We start from the raw sequence: 16,450 nt of genomic DNA on the forward strand, positions 1-16,450 counted from the left end.
GGTAGGGTCTGCACGACCGACACCATGGCTTGGAACTCGGTCGTTACACTGACCGACACCTTACGACCAATTACGCTTAAGTAGAATTAGTGAAGCTAGGTAATGTATTTTTAAACATGATCCAACTCTCTAATTTGGTCCAATAAGAAAGGGTCACCAAAATAATATAAATAACACCTATTCCAAGAATCAGGTACGTCATTATACAATACTCAGAATACCGAGTGCCGAATACTAAATCTGACTTGAGCGTCAGACTGCCTTCTGCAGGTACTATCCGAGTCGGGACTACGTGAAGGCCGAGGAGTGGAACGAGTAGAGGGGAGGAAGAAGCTTGCTTGGAGATAAACGTAAGTGCAAACTGACCAACCAACCAAGAAAGCATATGAGTAGTTTCAATCGTTCTCTAGGCCCCAACCCTTTTCGAAAACAATAACCTTTATGAATCAACTTTTACATAAACTAATTTTAATTTAAAATGAAACTAATATAATTTTTCTTATTTTTTTTTTATGTTTATGAAGAAAATATTTTAAACGTGTCAAATTAACTTATACGTAGAACCTATCTAGACAAGCTTCTCAATAAGAACTTTTAGGTGAAAAATAAGAGAAAAATAAAATATATTTTTTTTCTAAATTAAAATTAGTTTTTATTTATTTATAAAACTTACGCTAGACAATATGTGTAATCACATGAAAAATAGCATAAAAAAAAGAAAATAAATAACCATGAAAAAGCAGATCAAATTCATGAAAAAAAATAAAAATTGAAGAAAATCTCAAGAGTACAATGAGAGTTAAAATCGAAAAAGAAAAAATGAGACAAGAAAGAAAACAAAAAAAAAGTTATCTAAAAAGAAGCCCCATAAACAATACAAAAGACTTAATAATTGAAATTTAATCATACTGACCTGTTTGCATTCAACATAAGTAATAAAACCATGTGATAATTAGAAACATAACTATTATTACTTTTCTTGGATTGACTTGCTTTGGAGTTTTTTTTTTTTACTCTTACTCCGACTTTAGAAAGACGTCTCAATCTCCTATAGGTTTGTAGTGGTTCATCTTCTTCGCTTAATAATTCATCTTCTTCGCTTAATAATTCATCTTTATCCATTTTTCAACCCAAAATTTAGCGATCAAATGAGCTTCTTGTAAGAAAATACCATTTGAGATAGATTCAACTATATTCATTGCCAAAATAATTGAACATAACTCTTGAGTCTGGTTGATCATCAACGGAAACAGATTCAAAACAATTTGCAAGACTAAATCATAATAATAAATAGAGCAACTTGTTTGACAACAACAAATTTAGAAGGCGTTGCATTATATATATATATATATATATATATATATATATATATATATAAAATTTGAGTTGAAATGATCCTTCAAAAGGTTGCAAATTATAAGTAGACAATGAATTATATTAACAAAAATATCAACCTAAGATCCTGATTCAACTTCTATATAATTACTTGCAACAATAGAGTTATCAACAACAAATAATTTTCGATTATGAGTTAAAATTAATTTACGCGTTAGTAAATTTATATGAATTATCTTACATTGATGTTCTATATTTTTTATTTTTTAATTTACATTTAAATTAATTTTAGTTTAATATAGGAAACATGGATAGATAATGTTAAATATCAATTTAGAAACCACTTTATAAATTTTTATTATTAAAAAAAAAACTTTACATATCAATAATAGTTTATTAAATAATATCTAACTTAGTCAACATAATAATTATTATTTTTTATTCATAAATTAATTTTATTTAATAATTTTTTTATAATATAATTTATTAGCCAATATAACACATGTGTGCTTTTGTCCTACAATAATCATCCCCAATATATACTATAGCATGACACATGATTGCAATATAATTTAATTTGAAATTGGTGATAGGGTTGAGTGGTGGTGACTATATACATGGAGAAGATTAATTAGAATACAACAACAAAAGAGGATGCCAAGGAGTTTAAAGTGGATAAATTCATTGGAATTATTCAATTTGGCAGAACTGCACACGTTGTTTATGCTAATAGCAGCAACAACAAACATCATTATACGTATTACTACTATTAAGTCTCGTGTCTACCTTGTTTCCCTAAGTTTAGTGTTACCTAATGGTGGACCAATCTAACTGATAACTCTTGCATCTTGTCACACCAATTTAGGTTGGAACACAATTTCCTTTAAGAGATTATTATCTTAGAAATTATTAAAAAATGATCTTAGATTCAAATCATCTCTCAATTATGGACCTCATAGCCTCAATTATTTATGTTTCTTAGGCTATTTGCGTAGTCTTTATCAGCTGAAAGCTAGGTAGGTGGGTTAAGCAGTAACCATATATATGCCTTATGAACACAGATGAAGAGAGAAACATCAAAAAGAGAACAAAGCAAACCATATCTGCGATGTGGAGTGAGGAATCTTTTTATTTATTTATCTGGCCCTATAGTTATTGACTCCTACGCCACACATTTCAATGTCAATCAATTATAGTACCGACAAATAACTAACACACAGTGAAATACGTTAGAAATAATGAAAGAATCATATCAGTAACCCTCCACTCATATCACTGTTGAAGTGACTACCTACAGAAATAAAGAAGCAAAATGGGAGAGACAAAGCAAGATCTGAACTGAACCTCTGTGTGTGCCTTGATCTCTGCCTCTTTATTTTACTTTAATCTCGTGCAAAAGTTATGTATGTTTGCATCAACCACGTGCACTTTTTTCTTAGTGTTTTGATTTTTCATGGGATGCACTTTCATTGGGTGTTGATCACATATAATAATAGATTTAGCATAGAGAAAGGTCTGATTAGTGTCTTTAAACATGAAAAGATGGAAGATTCCGTTTCATTCTTCAACCTTTTTCTCACATGGTTAAAACATATATGTCAAATGTACTTCTTTTCAAAGTTGTTTGACGAAAACATATCTCCTACCTATGGTCGATTAACACGTTTGTGTTCTGTATTGTTGTTCATGCCAAGTTCATGCTATTTTTTATTACAGTGATTGGAGAAATTTTGGGGGTGGGGTTTGAGTTTCAGCATTGGGTTTAAGATAACTTACTATATACAACTTGTTAACATATTTCAACTAAAATAAATAAATGAGTGCATGATACATAACAAGTTTCTTTATGTCAAGTTTTTAGTTAATATATTTTATGTCATGTCCTAACCTTAAAGTGATTTTTCCTAATTATCAGTTCAAATGACACGGAACTTGATTTAATTGTATAAGATTTTTCAAGTTTTAAATTTTATAAATCAATATAGTAAATAATTCAACAAGAACTCTATAAAGTTACTCAAATAATTAAATAAATTTTACAGCTTAAAAAGAATTTTAAAACACTATAACTATATATCTTTGACTTAGACGATTATCTTAGAAAATTACTAAAGTTTAAATTATGTTTAACACATAATTATCACTTCTTTATCTATTCTCTTTTTCTATCACAATGTACGAGTATCAAAATATTTGAATAGATTATTTCTAACATTTCACACATAACTTTTTTTTTTCTTCTTCCTCTTCAAGAGGTGATAAAAGGATACATTTTAAATATCTATCCACTCCAAAAATTGTATAAAATGTAAGACTCCAAATCCATTAACTTTATTAAAACATACAGATTACACATAAACTCCTCACACGCATATCTATTTCATCTATATATTACATACTCCAAAAACATGAACAAAATAATTAATCAAAATTATATAAACATTTGAGAATACATACTTCCTCCATCACTCATCATTTATGATCATAATTATAACATCAAACAGAAACCTCACATTCCTCTGAGCCAATCTACAATCAAGCTTTACGTAAGGTGTTGCAATGTTCTTTATCTCAAGTTCTGTTAGAGCAGCTCTGGAAGTTTGCAAAATTCTGCAGTATTTTTGAGCATTAAAATTGCTTCGCCAATATTCTTGACTTTTGCGGCAGTATTCTTCTGTAGCATGGATTGTACCATGGTGCTATGCTAATATCTCATCTCCTAAGATGCTTTATGGTTTCAACCATTAATCTATTATTCTGCTGAATCTGTGCTTGTTGTTAGAGTGTTTGGACTCTGTATTATAGTTTTATTTTTGAGCTGGTTTGTAGTAACTTTATAGACGGTGGCACATGGGTTATGAGTTTCATCATTTTCATGTCTTGGGATAGTATATTAGGTGGATGGGTGAAATGATATGAGTTATTTTTTTTTATAAGAGTTGAAATATTTTTAAAATATTTATTTATTTATTTATTTTGATAAAAAAAATCAACAAAAATCAAAAGGGACATATAAAGATGTGCAGTGTTTGTATGATGAAATTTTTTAGATTGATCTCCTAATAGAAGAATCACGGAAAGGAGTCTTGTTAAAATTCAAAGGTAGTGGTTTAAGAACTTATTTGTGGTTTGTATTTTTGTATGGTTTTTTTTTTTAGAATTTTTTATTTGGAATGCAGAGCTAACATTTTGAATGTCATGTAATGTCCTTATGAAATATTAGATTTGCAAGTTATGATAGAGAAGTTATTCATTTTTAATTTTTTATTAAGTTAGATATGTAAAAGTAGATGATATTGTTAGGATCTATTGTATAAAAATTAGAGTATCCTTAAAATACTCTTTATTATTTTCTTGTTGATATATATATATATATATATATATATATATATATATATAATTTACCAAATGCCATACATTTTATTCCCATAAAAAGTATATGATTAGTGAATTCTTTTATAAAAGTAGTATTAAATTTGAACAGACTAATATTCTTTAGTAATACCTAGTTTGTATAGTAAAATCTAGCTATGAGTTGGTTATTATATTTTTTGGCACCCTCATCTCTTTTGAATTGAGGTTTTTTATACATGGGTTGGAGTACCTTACACTCCCATTTATATTATTTTTTTGTTATTGATTAAAAAAAAACTTAGTTTGTCTAGTAATTTATTCACCCTACATCAACTTAATTAGAAACATTAACTTTTACTATATAATATCTTTGTCTATGTGAGTTAGTGTATCATTAGAATCTTCCACGTTCACATACACATATATAGTCATCAAAAGTAATACTCCTTAACATCTTTAATAAAATGGTTAAATATGTTTTTCATCCCTCTATTATAAAGTAAAATTGATTTTTGTCCATAATCAAACTTTAGACCTTCTGGTATTTGTAGTAAAGAAATTATTGGAATGAGTTTTTATAAGTGTTTTTAATAAACGGATTTTAAAATGGACTGTATTATATAATATTATAACATCCACATCATCGATGAGTTAACATGAAATATTTTAATATCCTAGTTCACACTGAAAATTTGTGTCACGTAAAAAAAAACTAGCAATGATTTCCAATAATTTCCTTACTACAAGTACCCACGAGGTCTAAAGTTTGGAATAAGGACGAAAATTAATTTCGCGTGAAAGTACAATGATGAAAAATATATTTAACCTTTAATAAAATATATTGTATTCATCAATCAATCATAGTAAGTGTTTTCACCATTTCATTCTTAACAATCTATATCATAACTATGTATAACATTCAAATAGAAGTAATACTCTAGAGTCTACATATATTTATAGTCACTACAAGAAATTTTTTGTTACCTACTAATATTTACCTACGAATTTGGATCCGTATGTAAATTGGGACTTACTTACGATTTTTTTTGTATATAATAACAAAATAGTTTGGTGAGAAAAAACCGTAGGTAACTTTGGCAGGCTGGGGCGAAAAATTGTTACCTACGGATATTACATTGTTACCTATAGATTTATCTGTAGATAATTACATATAGATCAAAATCCGTAGGTAATTATGTATGGATTAAAGTTTGTATATAATTACAAGTAATTACATTAGTATTAATATTATAGTTATTATTATTATTAATATTATTAAATAATAATATTAATATTATTATATCATAATATGACCAAAATATTTGTTTGGTGTAGTGGTTAAAGATTTTATGTGTTATAGGAGTACTTCAATCCTAATAAGGGTACCCTTATACAAAAGGTGTATTTAGCTTATCTAGACCCTAATCAAAATCCTATATAACCAAAATATAAAGTATTAAAATTGTTGTGTGCCATGTACTAAATAAACCAACATCAACTAAGGGTTATCCAGAAAACAAAAAAGCTCACACTAAGTACACTACAAGAAATAATGATGGTAGAGTCTCCAAAAGAGCGATGCAAAGAGCAAAAGAGAGACGCTACATGGGGTTAATGTGGGTTGTGTCCCAATATAAATGGAAGCTAGTCTTTTGGTGGCTATGCATTAGAGACGACCTTCATTGGGACACAAATTTACAAGGTAGTGTTGGTTAAGCCTACATAAAGAAAAATATATTATTTAACTATAGAGTAGGTTTCTGGGACACTACAATGGATATAAAATTAAATAATTATTAAGAAGTGGACTTTAAAAGCATAACTTTAACCTCATAAAACTGGTGAGGTTTGCACTTACTTATATACTATGAAATTTCATAATCTCTAGTGGGACTATATATTATGGGTGGTTCGATAACGGCCTGATAGCGAGTGACCTGATAAGACCAACAAAAAATCGCTAGGATAGGCTTGAAATGGTTCTAATACCATAATAATAAGTGAACTTTAAGCCTAACTCAACCTCATAAAATCGGCTTATAAGGTGAGGTTTGCACCCACTTATATACGAAATGTTCTAATCTCTAGTCGATGTGAGATCTCCAACGATAATTAACTTAGAGTGGGCTAAGGTGACAATAAATGTCCACGTCACCTTAATGTCACCTATACCTACACTAAATATAATAAAATATTAACTTGCATATACTTTGTGTCCCCATTCTAGACGCTAACTTATTATTATTATTTTAATAATTTTTAGTGAGTTAAAGGTCTCTATTGTGGACACAATATTTGACATTTATTTTGGTGTCCAACTTGAGTATACTTCACCCATGCTAGTGACTTTTTTTTACAGCCCTCGCTTTTTGTTGACAGCTAAAATGGATTTTTCTTATAGTGGTATACCAATTAAGTATTCCCATTTGTTTTCTCAAGTTGTAACCTATAGTCCAACTCAATTCATGTGCCATCAAGAATTCAAACTTTTGTCTTCCTCAAACATGTCCAAACTCAAATGTGTTATCTGTTTTGATTAGTTCTATGCATTTATATGCGTCTAAAGTGCCCCAGTCAGCACATTTTTTCTTTCTTGAATCCTCAATTCTATGATGAATGCATTGTGCCTATGTTTTCACATGCAAAACATGATTACAAATATCTTTCCCAACCAAGAACCAGAGATCAAGAAGCATAACCTTTCCTACCAAAATGTATAGATAAAAAAGTTCACATGTTGAGACTATAAAATCCTAATTATTGAGGGTGTTCATTGAATATGTTTAATAAAGATTTTAACATGAATTGAGGTAATAGTGGACATCTTGAGTCTTTTTGTTGACTAAATCGTTATCTTTTAAGACTGTGTAAGATGATAAAATTCTCTTGGTGTAAGTGCATTGATATTTGGTTATCTTACTCTTGATTAACAAGTACAAAACAATCCAAAATACAATCATCTAGAGTGAAAATGTTATACAAAGGTGGGAAAATAATCGATTTAATAATTTTGACTAGGATTTCTGATAGTAAGTGGATTTGAGTTAGAAAAATAAATAAATAATAGAAATTATTGTTTCATATGGTTTTTTCATATTTAGATTGGTTAATTTTTTTATCAGAAATAAAGAATCAATAAATATGAACCAAATTATGAGTGGTCTAATCCTTATACAAAATTGCACTTTATTCTCCTCCTACCTACCAAGAAACGCCTGCCATACTGACAAAATCACATACCCTAACAAAATAAAACTCGTAAAAAAAGCATCAAGAAAGCAACCTCATACAAACCAAAGGGTCCAAACACTAGTTAAAGTAAGAAAACAAACCAAATCTAGACCTTGAATAAAATTAAGACCAAACCTTTACTTGAACCATTGCAAACACTTCTTACGCACCAACCATGCCCATTTTAAAGATGACATTGTTTAAATAATATATCTTAAAATAAAATATTATCGTTATATCTCTGATAGATCAAGTATCGATTATATTTTCAAATATAATAGTGTAAATTTCATTTCTCAAACATAAAAAGGTAAATAGTTTACTTTGATTTTACACCAATTTAATATCTAAATAGGATTAAATTTTTTATAAACTTTTACTTTTTAAGATTGAAAATAATGATTTTTTTATTAATTTGGTTTAATCCAAAATTTTAAAGAGCTAAAATATTTTTTTAAATAGTTTTTATTTGTAAAAATATTAATTCATTACAAGAAAATCATTAAATAAAAAATAATTTTAAAAATAAAAATAATTAGTTACTATATTATTAAGTTAAATACCATTTTATAAATTAAAAAATTATTAATACTTAAAGTAATTTTGATTATTAAGAAAATTTTAAATTAACTTTCAAATTGTATCTAATATTAACTATCATGTTTTACCTATTTTATATATCAATAATATTTTAATTTACAAAATAATATAATTTATTTAATATAATAATTAATTATTTTTTATTTTTAAAAATATTTTTTATTTAATAACTTTTTATAATGTTTTATCGCTAAACAAATCATATCATAGAAGTGTGTATTAATAGTATCAAGTTTACAAAATATGAGAGATAAATCAATCACTTGACAACATAGTCACATAATGTATCAAGTTGAGCATTGAGAACTTTTGTGAAGATTTTTTTTATAAAGATTGAAATATCCTTCAAAGACTTTTATTTATATATTTATTTATTTTTTATTGATAAAAAAATTATTTAATCGATATTTATAACTTAACCACATAAAATTTGTAATTATTAATTGAAAAAGAATCTTACTATATATTATTTATTAGGAACACATGTTCTCATTTAAACTGTAACAGCAAGTCATGTAGTAGTATTTATTTTCACTCATCTTTCTTTTCAATTCACAAAAGATATGTCTTAAGTACGAAATGAATCCTTCTTTAAAGGACTAAATAAAGCTTTTCATCCTCATAACAAAATATCATCTTTCAGTCTCATCGAAAAGCTTTCAGAGATCACAATAAAAGAAATTATAATTAAAGAAGGAAAAATATAACCATTGCTAATTACATCACAAACTGTATACATAGGATTAATAGTTCCTAAAATAATAATAATAATAATTACGAGATGAACCTAATGGACCACAATATTTATACCCTACTACTTGAAGAATATAAACCACAACCTTGTGGTAACAACTAATCCAACCCAATCTATCATGTGACTTGTCCCTCATAGCGAAACACCATAAATACATTAGAAATAAACGAATCTTGACAATTTCCGACACATGAACCACATATATGCACACACGTACGATATATATAAGACATTCTTAATTATAGGAATACCATATTATTATCATTGTGATTATTGTCGATCTCAAACGTTATTGCGTCCAAGTTTGAAGCCACGCCATCTTCTAGGCTATTTTCTTCTAGATCCATGTCCCACAAGAAACCATATCCATCATCTCCTTTGGAACTAATCTGAGTAACGATGGTGTTGTTGGTGTTGGTGTCCCGAGAGAAGTGAAGCAGATCCATGAAAGAAGAGTTTTGGTTTGTGTTGAAATGATGATGGTGGTGGTGGTGGGTTGGCAATGGCATGGAGGAAGTGAAAGAGGTGGGAAATCTGTTGTACCCACCAGCCATGGTTTGGTTTGTGGGAGATGACGAAGCCATGGTTAGGGATTGAGGTGTTGTATCATATTCGTACATCACTTTGGAACCATTGTTATCTTCTTTGCTTTTGTGGAAGACTCTACACAGCACCCAGTCCTCCTGAAATCAACAACCATTTAATATGTGGTTTATTTAAATAAAAGCTAGCAGTGTAATGATGTTTTTATTATAAGTTTTTAAATTATATACTTATTATAATCTATTATTAAATAATTAAGTTCATTGACCTACATATAGTATGAGTCCGTTAGTAGTCTACTTAAACACATGTACATAATTTTATTTAATGAACTTTATTATTATATTATATCTACTTTTAAGCAATCTTTTAGGTCAAGACATAATTTAAAAAATGCAAGAACTTAAAGAATCTATATATCAACTGAATAAGTCAACCTTGAGTCTTTGATTTAGAAAGCTAGTTAGATTACGTCTTACAAAACTTAACCTACCTTAACTTATTTTTACTCTTTAATTTGACCGTTTAAAAGGTTTTTAGTTGATCTTTTATTTATTTTTTTAATTTTAAAGCAATCTTCATCACTTTCACGTTACATTCTATGATAACATATGATGTGACATGACTCATGACTCTATATATGTATATTATGTATATGTGGACAAATCAAATTAAAAGAGTAATGTTTTTTGTAATGATAAAATATTTTTTAGAGAATAGAAGATATCAAACAGTGTTTATCTTCTCTCTGTTGCTGATTAAAGTTGATCAGTTTCAACTCTAATGTATACAGGGAAGAAAGAGATTGGAAAAATCTGTGATTTTTCTTTTTAGGGAGAATATATTCCCAGTTGTTGCTGATTTTAAAAAAAAAATTCCCACTTGTTTTCAGTCATCAACCTTCTCCAGCAAAACTTGTCAAGTAATTTCTTAAAACAAAGGTATAATCTTTAAGCATATGTTTGTATTAAAATATTGTTAGTTAGTTTACAACTTGAATTTATTAAACACTCCTAAAGTCTTACATTATTAAAAAAATAAATGGTAATATATTATATATTGTGTACCATATATCAAATGAACCTTTTTTATAAAGACTGAAAGATAATATTAATTATGTTTTTTTATCATAAATGATTATGTCAGTGTGTGACATATCAAATAAGATGAGTTTTTTTGTGAGAAAAAATATTGTCTCAAATTTTATAATGATTGATAAAGATTAAAACATACTACTAGTTAATCACATGATTTTCTGAGTGTTAAAAAATTGATATTAGCTATTCATGTATATATAGATATACAATCAAAAGTATTTATTTTTCTCTTTTTTCATATAAAAATAATTTTTTCATTAAATATTGTACAACTTTTTATTGATGTGGTTTTGATTTTAATTTTCATAAAATGCAAATCAAACACATTTTATTCAATGGCCAGTTAAGACTTATACAAGGTGCCAATAAAAAAAAAAGCTTATAGAAGGTTCTATGCGCGAAAAATAATTTAGCTATAAAAGTGAAAAAAATTCACATTACATCAAAGAAGTTTAGTAGATCTGTGTAAAATTTTAGATTTTAATATATAGTTATGCAGATACACTATGTATCCTGAACATAAGTAACTCTGTTATTTTGGGTAAATACAGGGGAGAAAATGCTAAATTGACATGTGGAAAACATAAAATTATGTTAGAGTGGTTAAGCTGGGAAGAAGATAAATTAGTAGAAATTTTATTCTTTTGTATCAGTTTTGTATATGGATTGAGCAATTCAATTATTCTAACACATTATGTTGATAATAATAAAGACATTACAGAAGTCTTAGATCATGAAATTTTACAACCCTTGATCAAATATTAATTATGAAAAAAAATTGATTACAAATTTTTAAGATTTGGCTATTAATTAAATTTAGTGTTAGGATAATATTTGAAAACATTTATTTTATGCTCAAATAAAAAAAAATCATGTATTAGTGCACAAAAAATGTTAACCTTAGGATATACCTTCATTAATATATAGTCTTTTACTACTCCAGACCAAAATAATATATATCCATAAGATATCTACTAATATTATGTACAAGTGAGCATTTTTTTTATGTGAACTTAAAAATAATATTGTCTGATAAATCATATTATAAAATGGTCCAAATTAAAATACAAAAGTCACATCTTTTTTAAATGATTATATGATACTATTTTTTTAATCTTAATACTTTGTAATAGTTGTAGGATTCATTATTACTTTTATTAAAAATTTCCAATTATCTAGATACATCTTATGACATTATGTATAACATTTTTTATACTACAATCATTTTTATTAATTTTTTAATTTAATAATTTAATTTTTATTTGTATTAAATATTTTATTAATACATAGAGTTGTTAAATTTAAAATGAGACAAAATGTGAGTTGTCAAAAATAGTTTTTTTTTTTTTCATCTCACATTAGCATAAACGCTTGAGGAATACACACCCTAATAAAGCATATCAACGACAAAATCTTTTCCTAGCTTTAGCTAGAAACCACACCTAAGATCTGACCTTAATTACATCAATCAATCCTACCACATCACAACAATTTAATTTGTGTCCAAAAGTTATATTAATAAATATCATTCCAACGACAAAAGGTTTTAGTAAAGGACAATTTTCATGGTGGTATTACAAGCAAAATATTAAGAAAAGCAAAATCATGAGTAAAGAAGATATTTAATTTTTAAATAATTTCTTATTTTTTTAATAACATGTTATAGATTAACTTTACAGAAATTGCAGCTTCTGAAAAATTGAAAAAGAAAAGAAAGTTGCACCCACGAGAAAAAGCTAGTGAAAGAAGCAAAGTAGAAAGTAGAGAAACGAACCTTTGGAGGCATGTGTGGGGTCTCCAAGCGGAACTCATGCATGATCCACCCGGTTTTGATGCCATTTGGAGCTCTGTTCCGGTAGAACACCAGCGTTTTCCTCATCCCTACAACCTCTTGCGTGGTTGGATCCACCACCGTCCGATCCTTCCCCGTTGCTTTCCAATACCCTGATGTGGTTGCTCGGTTTGTTCGAAACCCCGTCGCGTATTTGCGGTCCCGGAAGCTGAAGAAGTACCACTCGTTCGCATTCAGCTTAGCCACCTCTGTGAGCATTCATATCAACACATGCATATGACAAGTCAATTTCTTGTGCTAGCAACCAGACAACACATGACTAAGCTATAAGGTTGAATTAGGTGCAATCGATTGTGTCTCCGAATAATAAATATTTAGGTCTAGTGTAGAATCACCATCACATGTCGGCTACTTCATTAATGACATCAAGTTTTCAAGTTTCCAATCCTACCAGACAAACATGACAGCAATTTCATGATACCAACACACACTGCTAATTTCTACTCAGAAGTTTCAACTATTTGTCTGTTTCCTATAAATGTGATTTCGTGCTCTCTTTTTTTTCTTCCTCTTCTCATAATGTTGTGCATCAAAAGAGGAGGACTCAATAATCAAACCAAGAAAGATCATGCACCAAAAAAATAGCTTTTCTTGTATTTCACTAAGGAAAAATATAGTTAATAATTGCTAACGGGTAAAAATCAAGTAGCTAAATCGATAGCGAGTCATGTCCAAGAAAGGTAGTGAATGGAGGCGTATATATGTACACGTATGTGTGCGTCAGTGTATGTTAACATCATCGGTGTTTGTTGCTTAGTGAAAGAGTATTGCTTTTTCAACTGTTATAATAAAAAGTAGCTACTAAGTATGTGTGTATCTATCCCATAAGCGTAAAATTAAAGGAACATTACTGAAAAATGATAAATGAATGAAAGGACTCGATTTTGTGCATGAATCAAGCAGAGCTACTTGAATCACAAGAGTTATACATGGTCTCACGGAATTAGTAGTCCAGCTATTTACAATGCTTATTCTTAAAGAACATTTATGATGATAACTCCTAAAATATGGCCCAGACTCACTCATCATGATGAAAAAATAATTAACCCAAATAATTTAACTGTGAAATGAAATAGTACTCCGTACAGCAGAGTGCATGTGCTTTTTGAAGTTTATATTTGAAATAACAAAATAGTAGGAACATAGGAATGGGATGGATTTAATAAATGAAAAACAGATAAAAGAATATACTACTTGCTGGATATTTTTAAGAAGTAAATGCAAAAGTAAGAATGTAAAATAAATTGAATTTATTCTTGTGTAGTTCATTGTCATAGAAAATATTTTATCTAAATTCTTCAAAAAGGGGAAGTGCATAAATTCATTTTTAATTAGATGGGAAATTCAATTTCTTTTAATTTCTAATTTTCTTTTTTATAAGTAATTAAAGAGAATTTTATCCAAATAAAATTTATCTTTCACAGAAAAAACAGAGAGAAAGGAGACTATCACCTAGTTATTGGACTAATATTTTGTTATTATTCATAATTTACATATATATGAAAGTTTTACTAATTTACAGTTGAGGAAAATATAGAATAGAGTTTGTAAAAAATTAATTAATTTATTTTATAAGTATTATGGAAAATTTTATTCTTCCTAATTCTATAAGTAGCATATAAACCAGTCATAAATATGGTTTACATACAGACAAAGGGGGAAAAGAGTTTGGTAAGTGACAACAGGGAACGAAAAATAAATGATCCAAGAATATGTGCAAAAGACAAAAACATTTATATCGGATAATAATGAAGTGGAATATATGTTAATTATATAAAGAAGTAAATTAATATTATATAAAAGTAGTGAATGTTGTTTTATTTAATTTATTGACAGAGGCATAGTATTGAACTATTCATCAAGTTGGCATTGCGTTAATGATTGAAGAACTGAATGCACTGTCGTGTCTGCGAACGGGATAACATCATTACCCTCTCCTCTTACCTTAACCCTTTCAGTTTCTCGCCTTCTCATCTCTCTTCCTCTCTCTCTCTCGTCGTCTCTTCAGGAATCAAACAACCGTGTTTGTCTCCATATTAATTCGACAACATATATGCAGGACATGTTTGTCTGAGCAGGTTTATGAACAGATGAAACAAGCTATAGACACAGGTTTATGAGCAGAAAAGGACTTGTGAATGTGAAGTATACTAATTAATTTGTAGTTTCGCATAACGAACACGAACAGAAGGGAAAACACAACAAATGGGAAACCATATATAATTAAGATAGGTTATTCAGAAATTTTCGAAACCAGTTAAAATTAACTGGAATGATGAAGGTAGGAAATATATACAAGTGTATAATAATTGAGAACATATAGATGTACCTGGAAGTTGCCATGGTTCGCATATGTGGAGGTCAATTTCCACCAAGGTACCCTTGAGAACATCCTCATTTGCGATCTTTTTGTAGAGGTAATGGCAGACCAATTCCTCGTCACTGGGATAAAAGCGAAACCCAGGAGGCAGTGAAGCACCAATGTCTCTGAGACCCATGTATAGGAATGAAGGAGATCTAAGATGTGACACAGTTATGCAGAGGAAGAGAGAGGGAAATCTTATGAGTATTTAGTAGATATGGATAAAGCTAGGAATGTGGATAATGTATATAATTGAAGCTTGGAGAGATTACTTCCTCTGGGTATTTCAAATATTAAGGTATAGAGGCAGAAAGGTTGGTGTCGCCTATATATATATAGTTAGAAAGATATCATGCTTTGCCGTTTAATCAGAATTTCTTTATTCATATTCCATACAAGGGGCATGCTTGTGTAAGTGGTTAGTTATAGTAGGAAGTTTCAAGAAAAACCAAAGTTACAAGAAACCTTGACAAATAAGGGTAGAACAATAATATAACTAATAGACACCATCCAAAATGCCTTTTTTTTTAATTCATATTATTCCAAATTTTATGTCCTTCTTTATCTTCCCTTAATTCCAGGAAAAACTATTACTCCATAGTAATAACTAATTAGAACGTAAAGAGACTAACTTTTTTTTATAGAAAATCCTGTTATCTTTTCTTATCTTTCTTTACTTCGTGTATCTTTTTTTTTTATCGACTTTTATTAGCAAAACTAACATTACCCTTCTGGGATATTTTATATATATTTTTTTTAAAGATTTTGTACTTGTAAAAATGTATGCCTTGCTACGTCTTATAAAGTTTCCCTGATCTATAACCATCCAATACTTTTTCAATAACTTTGTCCCTTCTTTAACGAGGTTTTTTAATCTCAACATCTGTTTGTCTCTAGTTGGATACTTTAAAGTTTTGAGGGGTTTTTGTGGAAGATCTCAACCTCGTTGGAACAAGTCCAACACTATGATGACTTTGGCTTTTAGATTGGCATGGGCATCTTACCTAATGAAATAGTTAAGTTTTTTTAAGGTACATGCAATGAATCAAGGTTATTTCCTGTAGATAGATAGTCCTAAAATCGCGTTTTTTCGTCCTTTTTTCCAATCGGTACTTTCGTCATGCACTCTTTTTATACATATCCCAAGTCCTTCTCTGTGATGCACTTTTTGATTTTACTCATGTTTGTTCCATATGGTAGGTTAGGAAACAAATAAAAAGCTATACACAGTGGTGGCAATGAGAGATCTAGGTAGTTTATTAATTTAGAATTATCCACATATGAGATTGTTTTGCATTAAATTAATGGAAGTCCTAAGATTG

General features: G+C 28.7%; 1 protein-coding gene across 1 annotated transcript; it reads right to left on the reverse strand.

Moving 5' to 3' along the window:
* Nucleotides 1–9,207: 9,207 nt before the first annotated feature.
* LOC137814298 (NAC domain-containing protein 21/22) lies at nt 9,208–15,522 on the reverse strand. The gene is made up of 3 exons (XM_068616948.1): nt 15,096–15,522; nt 12,689–12,954; nt 9,208–9,957 (listed from the first exon to the last, which is right to left on the reverse strand). Exons 1-3 carry the CDS (start codon nt 15,262–15,264, stop codon nt 9,514–9,516), a joined length of 879 nt encoding a protein of 292 aa, XP_068473049.1. The 5' UTR covers nt 15,265–15,522; the 3' UTR covers nt 9,208–9,513.
* Nucleotides 15,523–16,450: the final 928 nt, after the last annotated feature.

This window comes from Phaseolus vulgaris, chromosome 1, assembly GCF_051622355.1.
Source record: "Phaseolus vulgaris cultivar YP4 chromosome 1, ASM5162235v1, whole genome shotgun sequence".
NCBI lineage: Eukaryota > Viridiplantae > Streptophyta > Magnoliopsida > Fabales > Fabaceae > Phaseolus > Phaseolus vulgaris.